The 18,483-nt window shown below is 37.7% G+C and overlaps 1 protein-coding gene across 4 annotated transcripts; it reads left to right on the top strand.

The window, feature by feature from the left end:
* The first annotated feature begins 998 nt into the window (after positions 1 to 998).
* Positions 999 to 11,092, top strand: LOC100742603 (insulin receptor substrate 1). 4 transcript variants are annotated; one of them, XM_012391294.3, is made up of 10 exons: positions 999 to 1,284; positions 3,706 to 3,851; positions 3,937 to 4,219; positions 4,587 to 4,682; positions 5,409 to 5,708; positions 6,432 to 6,823; positions 7,431 to 7,846; positions 7,974 to 8,388; positions 8,564 to 8,804; positions 9,014 to 11,092. In XM_012391294.3, the coding sequence occupies exons 2-10, from the start codon at positions 3,726 to 3,728 to the stop codon at positions 9,949 to 9,951; spliced, it is 3,207 nt and encodes a 1,068-aa protein (XP_012246717.1). In that variant the 5' UTR covers positions 999 to 1,284; positions 3,706 to 3,725; the 3' UTR covers positions 9,952 to 11,092. The 4 variants fall into 4 exon arrangements, with proteins under 4 accessions (XP_012246717.1, XP_012246715.1, XP_012246716.1 ...); XM_033323484.1 differs by having other exon boundaries at positions 1,056 to 3,196; positions 9,014 to 10,236; XM_012391292.3 differs by lacking the exon at positions 5,409 to 5,708 and having other exon boundaries at positions 1,000 to 3,196.
* Positions 11,093 to 18,483: the final 7,391 nt, after the last annotated feature.

Raw genomic sequence — 18,483 nt, 5'->3', positions numbered from 1 at the left:
TTGTGAGGCTAATGCTTTGAATAATTACTGAATCACCATACACGCGATATGAATCACGGACAAAAAATTTCAGACTTGGGCAAGTACGAACTCTGGACCTTGTGTATAAATATCCAGTACTTCGTTTATTTCGTAAAACATGTACTTCATTAATCTACATATTATAATAAAACCACTAAAGTACATGAATAATGTTTACCTTTTGATTTCATGCAAATTTAACCATGTCCGTGTTTACTTTTTCGAGTTGTGCAATATTATGCATTACTTTTTATTAAGAATTATATTTTGTTCTTCAACACTGTATTAAAAATGATTATAGTAGTCCATTAGTATAAAGGAATTTATTTAATTGCTTATGTGTGTTTACAAACGACCCTGCCGATGAGGATCCAATACCCAGAACGATGCGAGCAAAATGCGTGTATCCATAGTCGTCCACCTTGACTTGAAAGTATGCATACATGTTCATGCAAGCGCACGTCTCTATATTATGACGCGGTATATCAGTGTGGGACATTAAAGAAAGCAATGGCGTAACAAAAATGATAATATTTAAAAATTATATCATCATAATATTTTGCATATTTTCCATTACATTGATATTTGTTATAATTGTTTCTTTGTTTATCATTCATTGTATTCAAATAGACGTAATATCACAGACAATGTATGAAATGTCTTTTTTAAAGGATAAATGTGAAACAAGCATTCAATTGACTAAAAATTCACAAGCAATCGGTATTAACGATAAAAATAGCTTGATCGATATAGTCAGAGGTTAACCCAAGTCATCGAGAACTTACATTTGTGAAAAGAATGTAGCGCAACTTAAACGAGCTCCGGAAGGATCCACCGCAATGCGGTGTTTAGTCGACACAATAGTTACGCCACTGCAAAAGAGACAACCGCATGTGTACGTAAATACGTACATACGTATGTGTATTTACGGTCGTGGCGTATCGCGTATCGAGTCGCCGCCGTCGCCGCCATTCGAGCGGTTAGCGCCTGCGTACATCTTGTTTACAACTGCGGAGCTTACCATACACATGACCTTTACAAGATGGACATGAGCGCCTATTTAGCTGTCTAGGCGTGCGACGGAAAAAAGTTGAAGATACGTGCGTGTCATTGAATCGTGAAGATTGACGTGTATGAGAGGAACCGCGGAATCGAGTGATGTTTAATTCGGTTATCAAAGAAAACAGTCAAAGCACGCGTTCGTGATCCCAAGTGACGCGGTATTTGTCGCTTGCACGCGGGCGGAAAGGGGAGAGAGGGATGGTGGGTACGAAAGGAGACCCGAATTTTTCACCTCAAGCAGATGTGATTGTCGTGAACGGATTTTGCGTATGCCTGATCGAGAGTTCGCATTCAGGATACGTCGTGCATGATGATACAGTGTTGTTAACCACGTCGTGAATTCCATTCGTGTGTTTCCGCAAAGTGCTCGATATATGTATAAAGGGTGTGGGAAGAGGAGTGCGTTCTCTCGCATCGACCTGGAATGCTGCCGTGTTTTGATGTGCCTACTATTGCGCATGAAAAAATTCACCTGCCCTTGACAATAGCCTATTTATCCGAACCAGGCCGCCTTTAAACCGCGCTTACCAGTGATAACAGGGGTTCAACCACCCACCTACGTGTGCATCGCCTGTCCCACTCTCTTTTTCTCTACCTCTCTACGTATTTCCTCTAAACGTACGAGCAAACAAGCAAGCGACCACAAGCGCGCGCGCGCGCTCGCTTGCTGCTGCTGCGTGTACACGTGAAAACACCCGCGTGTGTCTGTCTCTCATTGTCAGTATCATCGTGTATACAACCCTTTCTTTATATGTGTCCATGCCTGTCTGTGTATACGCGCCAACCATTCTGGTCAACGTTATAAATTGTATTATTCGACGCGATAAACAGGTGTACCTGCGGTTCTATCCCGGATCAATGATACTTCCACTTTTCCGAGTAATTTCCAAATCAACATATTTGCAAATGCGAAATATGTAAATGCTAGCGTATACAGGCCGCTTCAGATTCCATGCAATCTGTCGTCCTGGGATACCACGCGAACCGCGAACCGTGGCGGGCGAAATTAGACGAAGCCGCGTGACAGGTGGAACCCAACGAGAACCGTGATCGCAGAAATCTCGTCAAGAGGTACATAGTTTCTATGTTTACCGAGAAATTCACTTTACGAAGAGTTGTTGATTTTTCGTCGTGGATTGGACTGTTTCTTAATTCCGTGACTTTAGTAAACGTGGTTACTCGATAATAAATGCTCGCATGAATCGCATCGAAGAGGCCGACCCGTGCGACGCCCTTAGTACACATTGAGTGCACATGCACTATGGTGGCGTGTTATTGCTTATTTACCCCCGACACGTGCTTTCACCATTGGCTTGCTTCGAGTACAACGATATCGACGACAACCTCTTCACGTTAAAAGCAGAACGGCTACACGTTGTTTAAGAGAAAAACAGCAACACGAGCGTGCGGTTTTACAGAAACGTTCTTTGAATTTTCTTACGCCGATAGAAGCAGCGATATATGATTGTACCGATTGAAATATCTATATGGTGTTATTTCTCCAGTGCAAAAGTTGGAAGTGTGTCTTTCGAGTCGAGCTGCTGCTCTGACAACGTGGGTGGGAACACGCATTCTACCACAATGAACTATTGACATAGTATGTTTGGGTATAGTAAAATATGCGTAACGAATTGATCATCTATACCATTTAAATGGTACAATATTACGCGTCGACAGAGAAGACGCAAAATTTTTGGCGACAACGGGTTTTTCGATCGTCACTGCGCGATGTCTTCGAGCAGAGGTTTAGTCTCCCCTTCAGGAGGTCCCGTTGTTCTCTCCGGTCACGTGAAGAAGCTAAAGACGCAGAAGAAAAAATTCTTTGTACTGCGTGGCGAGGCACCAGGATATCCCGCGTGTCTCGAATATTACGATAGCAAAAAGAAATTTGAAAATAGGCAACCGCCAAAGCGCAGCATCTTGTTGAACAGCTGTTTCAATATTAATAGACGCATGGACACCAAACATAAACATGTTATCGCATTGTATACGAAAGACGAATGCTTTTGCTTGATTCTGGAGAGTGAGAAAGAATTGGATGAATGGCTGAAAGCGATGCTTTTACTTCAGAGCGGAGATGTAGCTGATGGAGAGCAACCTCGGCCTATATTTGGTAATGCGCTATCATGATTTGAATTAGAATTAGGCCGCATATTAAGGACGAAACGCGAGATTCACGCGTTGAAAAACAATTTCAAACAAACATTCGTTATTTACGAGTACCAATTTCGTTGAAGTGTCATATTTTGAACTATAAGTCCAGTTGTTTACTTGTTTTTTCAAATGCGTCATTGCCTTTAATAAGTAGGAGAAGAACGTTTTTTCAATATTTTGTTATCTCTTCCGAATATATTTTTAATAATTGCTTAGAAAATTGCTGATTATACTTTGTGAGAAATATAAAACTGTATTGTCCTGTATAAAATAAAAAGATATATGCTGTAATAATTTATAAACAATTGTTATAAAATGTGGAAATCTTGTTATATGTTATATTATGCAGTGTTATAATGAGGTTAAATACAATATCACACATTGTTGATTCTACAATGTTATATATTATTAATTATTAATTATTAATTATTAATTATGATGAGGCATAAATGTAATATTTTATTTCAGAACATGTATGGCAAGTTACAATGCAGAAAAAAGGACTAGGCGAACGAAAGAATATTCATGGCCCCTATAGGCTATGTTTAACTGACCGAACATTAAGCCTAGTGAAAATCGGGGCAAAGGATAATTCAGACACTATAGAATTCCCTGTAAGCATGCTACTTTAACGGATGACATAGTCTAAGATTTAGTGTATTTAAGAAGAAAGACTAATGCGAAACCTTTGCTCCACAGTTAATTTGTATCAGACGATGCGGATATATGGAACGTATCTTCTACATGGAAGTAGGTCGTTCAGCTGTTACTGGTGGCGGTGAATTATGGATGGAAGCTGAAGACAATAATATAGCAAATAATATGCATGCTGCTATTATGAATTCTATGAGCAATTCTAGTAGCAAGAAAGATGATGTGGGGCCACGCGAAAGAATTCGCAGTTCCTCTGCCACCGAAGCCAGCAAGCCAATTGGTGTGTTGCAACGACATGCTGGACAAAGATTTCATAATTCGCCATTAGGTGAGTCTGAATTTTAATAAATCATATTTATACTTTAAGAGAATATCGGTTATAGTTTTTAGCACTCACCTCCAGAGTATATTTTCAATTATGTAAATACTTTAACAATATATTTATAATATTTTGATGTTTCGATTTTTTTTTATAAATACTGAACATTTTACGCAGAAGCTCCTTTGCACAGAAATCATCCTACAAATTCCTTTTGCTTCTATGTGTAAATTGTCCAAGACATTGATTTTCTTTTTTATATCAGACCATAACTATAACTGCACTACATTACATGCCTCGAAATATCGGCTGAATCACGAAATATACAATTGAAAACTCAGCTTAGAATAACACAAATGGGTTGCGGGTATTACAGAGGAACACAGGACGCACGAGGAGCAGGTGGATCAACTTCAAGAACAGGAGCAGTCTAATCAGACTCAGAGTACCTCTTCTTGCAATACGATCACGGGTCTGTTTTCTGTCATTGCAGTTGTATGCTTCTTTTTTTTATAAGATGTGGGCATCAAAGGGTGACAAACACGATTATGATTCAATATACTCAAATTTGTTGTTAAAGTATTCTTATCATATACATACGTATAGCCTATTAAAAGACTTCTATTTTTACACGAATGAATTTTCTGTTTAAAAAGAAGTTCATGTTTATTTACATGAAATTCAAGAAAAACCTCTAACTTCTTTCTATGATTTTTGTTTCACTACTTTCTATAGTTTTTTAATTAAAAATATTTTGGTCAAATTTTTATAGGATAACCGAATAATTACACGATAATCGTGATAGATCGTTAATCGAAAAATTTGTCGGCGAAACAAACAGGATTTTATTGATTACCGTGTGCGAATGGTAGTTTCTAGTATTGCACAATATGTTTCAATACCATACATATGACGTTGGCGAACATACATATTAACGAGGCCAAGTAGAACAAAAACAAATGTGTATTGCATTCTTTGAAGTAGAAATTTATTCAATTTCTAAAGATTGATCAACGATACTTTTTGCTACATAGGAACCTTTTCACGTTTACGATGTTCTGATACCTATAAACTGTTATTTTCTTCAATAAAAATCTTTCGATCGAATCTCAATCATTATCACGTCGATTAGATTTTGCAAAAAGTATATGGAAAAAGAAAAGTAATTGTACGACAGTGAGAGCTGTATGGTTTGCAGTCGTTGCTGGTACCGGGGCTGGGACTGCTGGGATTGCCTCGACTAATAACAACTGTGCCACTACCACTAGACGTCGTCATTCGGTAGCGAGTCATCCCCATTCCGTCAATAATTCCCAATCCGTTCATGTTACAACAAGTACAACTACAACAACCATCACCACCACTATTACCATCACTACGACCGCTACCGTGACCACCACAACCACAACCGCGACAATATCCCATCAGAGAACCTTGTCGCTGCCCTTAGCTGCCATTATCAATCAAATGCAATCATCTAAAAGATCAGTTTTACGCTGTATGTATTTTTGTTTCGTTGTACGATAAATCAGCAAGAGATGTTCTTTATTTCTTTTTCAGTGTCTCTGCCTTGCTATTTCCCATTTTATTTTCTATTCCCTCTTCTTTCTATACTTTTTCCTTTCTATGGGAATCCAAATACGCAAGCAGATGTGTTCGAAATTGAAACTACTTCCTGTTGCGTCATATATAACTTACTTCTCCATGAGACCATCGCGTTGCCGTGGAAATGCAAGCTTCTACTCGCATGCGATTAGTTGCACGATACTTCATAATGAAGTAACGCTTCCCTTTTCGTTTCTTTCAGCGTGCCAACACAATCGATGGAATATTTCCTACAGCATTCAGTCTCAATGATGTGTTTTCTTGGTGTTTTCATTACCGTCATACCGGTCCTCCTCACACGTGAAATTATTCTCTTGTCTATTTCTTATATTTTCCGTAACATCTTTCATATTCGAAGTATACATATATTTCGTCTCACTATCCCAATCATTTGGATACATCTTTTTGATCACTGTTTATTGCTTGATCTAAAATATATGTTCTAATAAATAACAACCTGTATACCTGAATATGCATAAATATTATACAGATCTATGGAATCATTTGACTATGCAAATGAACTAACCGCTGCTATGCTGGGAGGATGGATGCTTTTCGAATTTTGTTCCCTAAACTGAATATTTTGCAACAACATGTCTGACTAATATGTTTATAGGTGCAAACGGGCGTGACAGGTGTGACAGTTTACCATCGAGGGCTCGTACCACCAGCGAGAGCCATCCAGCATCACTGTTAAGTCATCCTAGGAGTACTCTGAGACCGCATTCTATGTACGGAAAAGGCGCATCCTACTCACCACCGATCACTTCGATGCCTATCAGTCCTGCTTCCGGTGCATGCTCCACAGACTCCGCGGGATCATCTCTTTCAATGGACGATGGTGGCGAAAATGTGTTGGAAGAGGGTACCGTTTCGAGATACGGTCATTCTTTAACGCCTGACGAACCTGTTATTCTGGAGGAGAATGGCGACGATTATGCTCCGTGGTCCACGTCGCATTCGCATCATAAATATTCGCCAAATTTCAAGTCGCATTCTCCTTCTCAGGTGGGTCGTTGGTAGAGTTGATAGAATAGGTAAAATACAATAGTTATATAAATTTACGAACTTTAATCATCTTATTTAAGTAAAGGCATTATGTATATTTGTTCGAATACGTTTTCTATATTCACATGTAGCTTATGCAAACCTACAAATATGAGTCACTTTTAAGCGATGAATGATTAACTATTCTTAGCGCCTAAATTTATGTTTTTGGTCATTCTTGGCACAGATTAACAAAGTTCTGTTACTTTATACGTTCTCTTGAAAATGTTTGATTATAAATAATCTTGTTTTAACAAAATTTAAACGTCCGAAACGAAACTGAAAAAAGAATAAGTTTTGTAAATGACGATGAAAAGTACGATTCTCTGATCTTATCACTTATTGTTGTTGTGTTCTCTAGTTGTTTTTAGTATAATTTGAAATAATGAATTAAATAATTCATAATTTTGCTTACTTACACGAGATTCTACTATTAAGTAAACAAATGATAACGTGTCTAAGAATTGAAGTTCAAATTGCATCATTACTATGACATATATATTGCATCATCTGACGATGATAGCTAAATGACGAAATAATAACGCGCGGAATTTTACTTTGTTTACAGCAAAGTTCCTATATAGAAATGTGCAGCCCTTTTGGATCAAGTCCTGGGCGCAGCGGTGGTTACATGCCAATGAGTTCAGGAACAGGATATTCGCATTCACGAGGGTCTTCCCTTGTAGAAGAATCAAACACTCTACCAGAAGGTTACGTACCTATGGCACCCGTTGGAAACAACGGATACGTCGACATGGATCCTTCACATAATCACAATGGCCATTTTGCCGATGATCTGTCGCATGGTGGCAGTAGTTGTTCCGTTACATCTGGTACACCCAGTACAGATTTGCGTTTCTCCGAGTATCATTTAGACAAAGTAACGAGTTTTCTTCCACCCGGAGAGGATTTGCAAGCTAGACCAGCAAGAGCCTATTCCATCGGGTCTCGGCCAGAACCTGTAAACAGGCATCGCAAAAATAGGTACGAAACTTCGTATTTGATTCTATTAATCTTACGTAGTGTTAGATATTGGAAAGAAATTGTTTATACGAAGATAGGCGAAATGTATCGATGGAAGACATGATTGTCTGGTTTTTGTTTTGGATAGATTGGACATTACTCAACAAGAAGCTAGCCGAGTACGAGCGTTCTCTGTAGGCAGCAGATCTAAGAGACCTGAAATTGGCAGGTTAGCGAATGTAGTCACTGCAGCGTTACCAGTTGGTTGTGAAAGCTCGAGTTCCAATAAATCAAACTCAGCGCCATTGTTATCGAGTTCTTGGGGACACAATTCCGGTTGCTCTATAACTTCCGAACGAATGGAGGACCTAATGGAATTGGACTTCACGAAACCCAATATTTCTGCAACCTTCAATTCACCACCTTCGTCTTATTCGCAGTCGCAATCTCAGTCGCATTCGTATTCTACTGCCACCGACACCAGTTCCTACGTTGATATGTCTCCTGGACAACCTCCGTCGTCGACCACTGCCCCGTACGTCGATATGAGCCGCATAAATAAGGTATTCCTGGACTGAAATTAATTAATTTATATATTTTAATATTGCATGTATTAACATGATATTTTTAAGGTTGATTGCCCTGTGAAATTAATTTGTTTTTCGCCGAATATTTAACATTATCACGTTTATATTAATTCTTGTTTGTTCAATTTCCTATTTCTTCAAATTTTTTCAGATTAATCGTAATAACAATAACAATACAATCACTGCCAATCAGAATCATAGTCACATTCATGTATCGTCCTCTGCTTCCATACACAAACCTGTAATTACTACTTTGAAACCGGTGGAAGAAGCAGAAGGACCATACATGAGAATGGATGGTGTAATGGAGGATTGGTCACAATCCGATACAAGTCCTAAGCAAATTGCATCGCCTATGCAAGAAGAGTGTGTGCAATCGAACGGACCGCCAGGTAAAAGATTGAACAATTTTCAAATGTATATATGTATTAATTAATTAACCATTTCATCATAGCTTCTTAAAAAAATGAAAGTGATTTTTATCTTTTATATTTAATGATTTTCAATAACACCGTGTGTGACTTAATATTTCTTTAAAACATATGTCTTCAATAAATAAACTTAATTGTCGTCTAACGTGTAGATATAATTTATGTTTTAGGAGCCACGAGAACAGCACCGGTCGATCTTCCACGGCGCCCACCTGCCGACTATGTTGATATGAGTTTTAAATCAAGAACAAGTTTAGAACAAGACTATATGAATATGAATATGAGCAGTCGAAACAATCGTAAACCAATAGCGACGCGAGCCGGTAGTCGAAAGGAGAAGTCTCGTTCGCAACCAATCGCGATTCAAGCGGGAAATAAACCTATAAAAACGCCTAGTTTCTTACCTCTAAACGGAAGTCCGGAATCAGAAAGTTTAGCAAGTACACCGGCGTCGCCGCCACGGGCAACTCCAACAGGTTCCTCCGCGACTATTTTCCCTTTTTCCTTGAACAGCCCGCAATCACCCGAGAAATCGTTCACTCACCAAAAGGATACTGATAAATCTTCAGAGCTGAATATGACTTCTAAACGCAGTAACGATCGTACAATGGCAGAAACTACAAATAGTAGAGTTAGCACGATCAATTCTATTTCTGTAACGGAGGCGAATAAAACCTTGGCGAAAATAATTAACGATAGACCGTCTAGTCCTACAGGGAAAGATAGTCAAGTTAGTCGCGTGATATCAAACAACTCATTGACCTCGCAAGATAGTACGTTGAACGCTATAACAAAGAAGTTTTCCGATTTGAACGTATCGAAACCACGTTTAATCACTGCGTCTCCAAACACCAGTCCGACGTTACCTGGTTTTAAGCCAACCGTTGAAAAGCGGGCCTCGTCTCCCAAATTGCTAGACGAGACGCCCACACCCACACCTACCGCCATGCCGAGCCCCTTAGAAAAGGAGAATTTCGTGCAAATTGATGCGGAAATTTTGCACTACGCTAGTCTAGATCTTCCTGAGGTTGCTAACGTGGCACCTATTTCGTCAGCATCCCAAGAAGGCTTCAATTACGCTGAAATCGATTTCGCTAAACTTAAATAAAACTAGGCTGTCATTATTTTAAATGTACGAGTGGTGGCATTGATGTAACACGCGTGTGTGGGTCAGGTGTTGTAAAATGCTGTATTGACTTTCTTTTCTGACGAGTATAAACAGGACAATCGATCGTTCTAACATTGGTCGAGCTAAACTAATAAAAAATTAATTGGTTCAGAGTGCTGAATGTAAAGTAATATAGATAGAGAAATTTTATTATTTAGTTCCAAACTTTAAGTTGAAATCGCTTTATTTTTCGTACGCTTCTGACATTCAAAAAAAAGAAAAAAAGCGAAAGATTACTGGTTATACTTTATTTTCTTATTTAGCATTATAACGATTATGTTATGTTAAAATATTGTTGTAAATTGATATCACCTTTCGAGTTGGAGAACAGGAGAGTCTAATTGTTTCCTCTGTTTTTCTTTCTCTTTTTTATACTTACCATTTTTTTCGACGAAGTGCATGGATATTAAGTATGAAATTGAAACTACCTTGTTTCAGTTGCTCTGCAAGCAAACGTTGTAAGTAGTATTATCTTACGTCGTAAAAATATATACATGTATAAAACAAGTAATCGATTCAGAAAAAAGAAAAGGAATACTATTTATCGGTGGTTTTAAATCTATTTCTAGATATTATGGCGACTAACTTAATGTTATTACTAATCACGTTGATTTTTGTGAATTTGATTGGATTCTTCCAACAATGTGCAATGATACACTATCAAAAACATAATTACTACGTGCGAGCTAACAAATATGGCATTGCTCCCTCATCACGAGGAAATCATTTATCGTTCGCCAATGTTGGATCGATGCTAAATTACTGGTAACTTGTACTTCAGACAAGTGTACGTCGTTTACAATGAACATATATTATACGTATTATCACGCTTTTTCATATGAGTTCTGAATTAATGAAATATTGTTTCACACAATATTTTCACATTCTTGTACATTTAAATGTGATGAATGTGCGGGCGCGCGTGCGCACGTATATATTACACGTTCATTCAGACATACACACATACACGTACGCATTTACAGAGTATTCTGTAAAGGACGATACAAGACGGTATCCACTGGAAAGAGAGATGATTGGTTGTGTAAAAATAAATTAAAAATCAGTCTTAACGAGACGTTGTTGCTGAAAAATAGAAAAGGAAAAATGTTTCTTAATACTACCGATATTTTATGAGTTCGATTTTAATGACATATTTCTCCTCGCATACAATTTAAGGATAGTTCAGATATAAATTATATCATATCGTGTATATATGCATACATATGCATTGTCAAAATAATGTTATAAATATATACATATGTGGAAATATGTATTATATTATATATATAACATAATATACATCAATATATAGAAATATGTTCATATATATGATATATCATACATATATTAATGAATAATACGTATATTAATGATGATTAAAGCAGTGTATATTGCTGTTCTTCATTACGCGATACTTATACGTGTGTATATGTATATATATATAAAATGATTCCTTCGAATGCTCCTCTGAAGGTTCTCGAGATAAAACAAATGACATGTTGATTGTATTATTGTATAATAACGTTGTTGTAACATGTACATTGTTCGATTTAAGATTATTATTTGACTGACATTAGTTGAAAAATAAGTTTTTATTTAGAAAGAAAAAACGAAGCATACGCGAGATCTTTTTTTGTTGCAGATTAACACAATGTCCGTCCAAATGAAATAGATCGCGTTTTAATAGCGTTTTAGTTTCCTGGTAAAAGAAGTTTTGTTTGATTTAATAATTAACATGTAAATATAAACTCTTTTGCAAATTATAAACTTGAGAATTTTATTGTTTTATAATCATAGATTTTTCTTTTCTTTCGTTTTTCTTTACTTTTTATCTCGCTTAATTTTATTGAAATTTCCAAAATAATCGGCTACTAATATCGAATGTACGAAGGACAGAGAAATCAAAGTAGGAAAGTTGAATTTCTATTTATATATAAACGTATTATTACGAGTTATATTCGTGCGAGAAATTATTATTTTTGTATTAGAAAACAGTATTTCTTTTTTGTTAGAGAAAATTACATTTCCTTTTGCTTTTTTTGTCAGGAAAATTAATTTGTCAATTAATAACTTAAGTACCTAATCGCTAATCACGTATGGTTTATAGTATTATATCTTAAGATGGAAACAATAATTTTAGGTGTATTATAAATAATTATCTTAATCGCTATCTCTTATAATAGATCGTTTAATATACTTATTTTATTTATTTCATTTCTTCAAAACTTTTAATATTTACTGTCAATTGGTATGCCGGGATTTATTTTAATAATCAAGTAAGTTCGCTGACAAAATATATGTCATAAACGAAGGAAATATGATCGCATGTAACGTGTACATCCTTAACATTTTTTAAATCTCATTTTTATCTTTAATACTTTAATGCCGATTTAAAAATGGAGCTTGTTAACCAAAAATTACTCTATAATCCATTTGTTTTTCAATCAAAATGAACATTGTGTTATCTAGTGCTAAAATTTGGGGAATGTTGATTCCTTAATATATAGATGTACATTACAAAAAGATGTATAAATATGGGGAAAGTAATGTTGATTTGAATGTACATATAAAATTTAAATATAATATCTAATAATAAGTATTTTACTGATACGTTAAATATTTATTTTAATATCAAATAATTTCAGATTATTTGCTTAGAGACTGCCGTTTTTTTTTCTAAGAAACCTGTATTATCGTGTAGAAATTTTAAGTTTTTTTACGATTATAATTTTAGAAATTGTGCTAGTACAATGTCTCTCAGGTTTCAAGTACAATTAACTATTAACGAACATTAACATTTTTATCTTAAATAAGTTATCGTTTGCTTTCAGTGATATCCAAGTTTTTATTTGTCATCGACATACATCTTCTGTATATGAACATTTTATACTTTAACAATAACGTCTTTCATGACAGATTGTAAAAGAACGTATAATAGATTTAAGTAAGTAACAATAAAGGATTCTTTATATTTACACGATGATTAAAGAAACGTTATTGTAAAAGTTCAAGAAAAAGATAAGTAAAATGTGCCAATTATATTCAACTTACTGTCACACTGTGATCGCAGTTTTATGTAATATCTACGGCCCCTAATTTACTTAAAATTCAACTTGTTTCGTATCAGCCAATTAATAAAACGAAAATAATTACGAAAAGTTATCCGAAATTTTCATAATCGGGTAATAACGTGCAGATACGACTGCTTAGCTTTAATCGAATTAAATTATTCGCAGCTAATTCGATCGTTAAATTAAAAACAATGTTACGGACAATTTTATTTTTCGTTTATCGTGCGACATCGCTTTAGATGTCTCTTAGTTTATCGTTACGTGTCTCAGTACGAAACGGAAAGATCGTATAATCCCAATGTCCACAGTAAATCCATATAGTATTGGAAATACGTCGGTTAAGTCGAAAAGTTACGATAAACTTTCCCTATTCACGAGAAACAGAGGTTTCTGGTGAATGTAGAACGAATTACGTGCCAACAGGGCTAGAAGGGAGATAAATGTGCGTGTTTACAGAAATTGTTAGGGTTGTATGCGTTTGAAGTAGCCACCCTATATGGTGTTTTTCTTATTTCTACCAAATGACGTCCTCGTCGTCACGGACGCGTCGAGGTACTTAACTGCAGGTAAACATACCCTAAATTATGAACCAGGATGAGGAAAGGAAACGAGTCGATTTTACTACTCGTAAAATTGTACCGTATCGCGAGCATTCATTGTTGCGTCCTTGTATAGACTGTTTGCTTCTGTACAAGCACGACGCTCTTGTTATTACGGCGCAGGTATGCTCACCGATGTACCCTGAATGCTCTAGAATTTGCTAAAAGTCAATAGAAACTTGTCTTCCTATTCCGAGTTTCGCTTGATCGTCCCTTTTAGTACTTTAAATAGCTTCTTCGAATGGACGAAATTATTTTAGCGGTGTTGTTTCTGCTTCTCTAAATCTACGAGATCGCTAAGTTACGAATACAGTTTAAAAATTCGATTACTTATTTTACGCTGCAATTTCGAAAAAAGATTAATTTACGTAATATCGAATGAAAGATATTCGCCACCTGATTACATTTTTGTTCGCCTCTTATCATTTGGGGACAGTCGGGCTAGTCGGTGCAACGACGGCTCGTTTATGAGAACATGTTACTGCCCCTAAATGTAGACACACTGATTGCCGTCGGGCTGATTAAGGAGCGGTACGTTTTACGAGGGTTTCGTTGACATGTCAACCGCCGAACTTTCGCTGCGCATGTACGAGGTGCGTGGGTGGAGCTCGAGTAGGCGTCGCGACGCCGGTGGCCGGGCTTCCATAGGTACCTACACAAGGGGAGGAAAGATCGATTCAGATATTTTCAAGGAGAAACGCTACCATTCCTGCCAGCTTCCATCTTTCGCGCGTCATACAAGACGTACGAATTTCTACGTATTCCGTGAGATCGTTGTTAAGTATTTTTCAACATTATTATTTTACTGTTTCTGGTCCTGTTCTCCATCCGAACTATATCGTCATGGCGCGTCATTCGAGCGAACGAGGTGCTAATAATACAGGATACCGAGTTTATTTCCTGATTTAGCAAGTCTCGCGATAGTTTAAAGAAAAAGACGAATAACCGTAGCCGATCTCATATGAAATAAAGTCAGATGTCTTGGACCTAACGTAAATTACGCGTATAACTGATTCTTTTATTTTTTCTAATCAAATCTTGAGATCAAATAGCTATCGCAGAACTTTACACGAGTATCGTTACTGTACACGACTGAAAATTATATCTCTTTGTTATATCGTCAGCATTTCGTTTACCGATTATTGAGAATTTATTAGAATATCTCGCGGAATTTGGATAATAATACTGTGTCAATCGCGAGAAACAGCTCTGACGTTAAAATACCCATATGAAACCCGTAGAAACTGTAGATTATCCTGAAAAGGATCAAATCTACGTTCGTTCGAGTGCAATTACCCCGTACTCGATTTTCGAATATTCTTGTTTTCGTTGCATTCGACGAGTATCCGGAAACATTGGTGTGTTGGAGAGTAAATCAAAGGCAGGACCACCGGGATCGGAATTTTCCTACTGGCTGGAAAGGTCGAGGCTCCGCCAACAGCTTGGACGCGTAGGTAAATCGACTTTGACGAGAGTTGTGCGCGTGTAGGTCGCGTGTTCACCGGTAAACGAGAAGGGGTGTAAGCCTCGGGGGTTGGAGGCCAGGGGTTGAAGCCATTACCGTCACAAAGCTACCACCAGATTGCCGTCGGGGCTTACGTAGTCTCTCCTCTTCTATCCGAAACTCTCTCCTCTTCCCGTTGCTCTCTTACTCGCTCGGTTCGTTCGTATTCATGATTTAAATTCAATTGCCTTTTATCTGCCATCCTAGGCCCCGAGTCGTTGATGATGGAATCGCTGAGATCAGAGAATCCGGTATACCTCTGCCTCTCCTCTCTTTCTTTTCTCTCCTGTCTTTTCTCTTTCCTCTTTCTCTTCCCGTTCACGTCTCCCAGCTTTGTGCTTTTTCCCTTGTGCAGCTACGCGATAGTCTTCTGGAATTTTCACGTGTATATTTCTTATTTGCGCATTTGGCCATGCGCGCACCAGCGACAAAACCGAAGCTTCGGTAATCTATATTCCTGCGTTACGCTCTCGCTCGTGCCAATCAAAAGTTCAATTTCTTCTTCTGATAAAGATTCGCGATAAGCTTTTTGACTTTCGATGGCTCGTCTTTTTTTCAAGTTTGATCGCTATTTTGTCTACGCTTTGTACGTATTTCTTGCAAATGTTCCTCTCACAGTTGTGAGAGGCTGTAGATTCTCGAGAATAGGATAAAGTTTTGAGTCTAAACGACTTCTTGAATCTTCTTGATTGCCACACGATCTCCTTGTCTCGATTTTCGTGCAACGACAGAATCAATAACGTTCTTAGACCGAATTCTCTCGTGGAATCGATCGGAATCGTTCGATCTCGTCGAACGAATAAAAAAAAATGTTCTCAGATCGCAAGATAAACGTCGTTTGCCGAAGTGATTTTCAAATCATAAAATATTTGGTAGAGGCACAAGTTTTTGCCTAAGCTGCACGGTAGTTGTTCTCTGGCTTGGAGATGACAGTAGGGTCGAATCGGTGAATCTTTAGAAGGACACCGTCGGATAGGTATTACGAAGGCACTAAAGAAATTCGTCAACGCCACGCGACCGTGTCCCTGAATTCAGGGACAGCAGCAATTATTCTCGAGATCCTTGGACGGACGATGTCGTCCCTCCGAGTATCTGTGCTGTTCGCGTGCCGTGAATCCTTTACAGAAAACGACAAGAATGGCCGATATTCCGTGATCCATTTGTTCCCTGTACCGTGCAATATTTAACGATTCACGAATTGTCCAGATTCTATCGTAATCGTCTTTTGCTCAAGTTCTTCCTAAAAGGAAACCATTCGAATCTTTTTCCTCGATAATTGCTAAAAATTCGCTTACTACATATACTATACGATTACTATACACACAAAAAATTCAAAATTCAAATTTCCAGCTCTGATGCGTGCAGAAAAAAAGCTTTCACGACCTCTACGATTTTCTTTCCGCCATAAAACAAAGAAATATTTGACACGTCTTTTCGAGGCTACTTACTTTTCGAGCGCAGCACACGACCTCTCGACAACGAAAGGAGAGGAAAATAAAAGCAAGGAAGTCTGCCACTTCGTCCTTGGAGCCACGCGCCTAGGAAGGTGTTTTATGGGCCCTATAATAGGGCCGGAGATACCCATTTCTGTTTCTTTATGTTCTAGTACCCCCGCCTTTTCCCCTCTGCCGCTTCTTTTCTTTCTCGTCGCGCTCTTGACATCTTGCCTCGTTTCTTCTCGACTTCTTCTGCCAGGGATCGTTGCAGTAAACAGCAACGACCCAAAGAAAGAGTGGCTAATACGACGGAAAAGGGCAAAGAGTAGCTCGGTGCCAGAAACTTTCATATTTACGAGGTCGTTGCAGACCGTTTACGATGGCATAATTCCTGTTTGCGAAATTACTTATATTCATTAAAACGGTTGCCGGCGGGTGGCTTCTTTGACCATTGCAGTAGTTCCTCAAGGTCTTGCAACCTGGGAAGGTAACAGCTGCGTATGCCATGTTCCTTCGTTTTAAATGTTTCAATCGAATCGTTTTGGCCGAATTTCACTGATGTTCTTTAACGACGAGGCGTGTCGTGTTTTTCGGGACGAGAATCTGTTGGAATTCAAGGATTTTTTTTTTTATTTGGTAGACTTTTTACCATCGATTCTCATTGAGAATTATGAGTCAATTATTTTGGCGCGGTACTGTAAGAGTTTATAGTATGTTTGATTCTAGTCGAATCTAATGCTTAAATCTAAAAGATCTATCCGCGGATCTGATTCGCCGTGTCAAGTAATTGACTAACTAATGGGTTTTAGTGGTTGTTAACTCTTATATTGTTCTGTTACCGAATTTTCAAAGAAGATACAGGCAACGATCGAGTCTCGCTGTTTAACAATTTAAAAAATACCACGATGCGGCCACCGTGCGTTCGACAGTCTCTTCTTCTTCGTATTTTACCGCACCGTCGAGTGACACGATCCAGATACAACGCGACATGCAACAACCACACATATGTTTTTAACCTTTTATTTTACTGCGGTAGCTTTCGTTCTATCGTCGAATTCGAGATATGTTCTGTTAAAAAAAAAAAGGTCTTTCGAAACCAGCTGCATCGGTGTGTCCATTGTTCGAGCCTCGGTATTACCGAAGGATCTAGTTAACTCTTCGGTGAAAGTTTAAGTAGCCTTTTGTCGAGATATCTTTGTCATTTACATTAACTTGTTAGGATTTTTTTTCATTATTATTATTATTTAATTTGTACTTTACAATTTACCCAGCTGGCTATTTGGTAAACTTTCTAGCTTAATTGCCAAATAACACGTGGATGACTGTCCCCAGCGGGATACCATCTTCGGGTTTTACTATTTTATTTTTTTAGTGAGGTCAGCGGAGTGTTTTCTCTTTGGTCTTCTTTCGACGAGAGCAGTTAGGATATGAAAATAAACTAAATACTGGAACGGTACTGCAACCGTAAATATAGTATTCTGTAAAACCTTTTCATTAGTTTGAAGAATTTAGCATTATATTTATACAATGATTTCGTTTATTTCTACGTGTACGGATCCACACCGACTCGAATTCATCGTTACGTGTACGACAGTAACATTGAAATTATCTTTCTCGTATCCACAAGCAGCGCGTCATGAGATTCAACAGATTTTACCGATGAGAGGCCTCGATTCAGTCATTAAATTCTCGTCGAAATCGTTGAATAACTGAACGCAGACATTATTCAGAAGCAACATTTCGGTTAATGGCGGACATAAAGCTTTTAACACATCCAAGCGATCGCTGGGCTACTTTTTCTGGAGAAATACTGATAAAAAAAACTACTGCGTGCCGTTTCAAACGAACTCGTCCATTTCTAT

The sequence above is a fragment of the Bombus impatiens genome, unplaced genomic scaffold, assembly GCF_000188095.3.
Source record: "Bombus impatiens unplaced genomic scaffold, BIMP_2.2 scf_1055, whole genome shotgun sequence".
Lineage (NCBI taxonomy): Eukaryota > Metazoa > Arthropoda > Insecta > Hymenoptera > Apidae > Bombus > Bombus impatiens.
Note: the sequence above shows the minus strand (reverse complement) of the source record. Positions and strands in the feature narration are given on the sequence as shown.

Bases quoted from the DNA above. Each gene is read 5' to 3' on its own strand.
- LOC100742603 (XM_033323484.1), top strand. From the start codon at position 2,812: ATGTCTTCGAGCAGAGGTTTAGTCTCCCCTTCAGGAGGTCCCGTTGTT. The intron at 5,709-6,431 runs GTATGTATTTTT...ATATGTTTATAG, and splicing joins TAAAAGATCAGTTTTACGCT to GTGCAAACGGGCGTGACAGG. The intron at 7,847-7,973 runs GTACGAAACTTC...TGTTTTGGATAG, and splicing joins AACAGGCATCGCAAAAATAG to ATTGGACATTACTCAACAAG.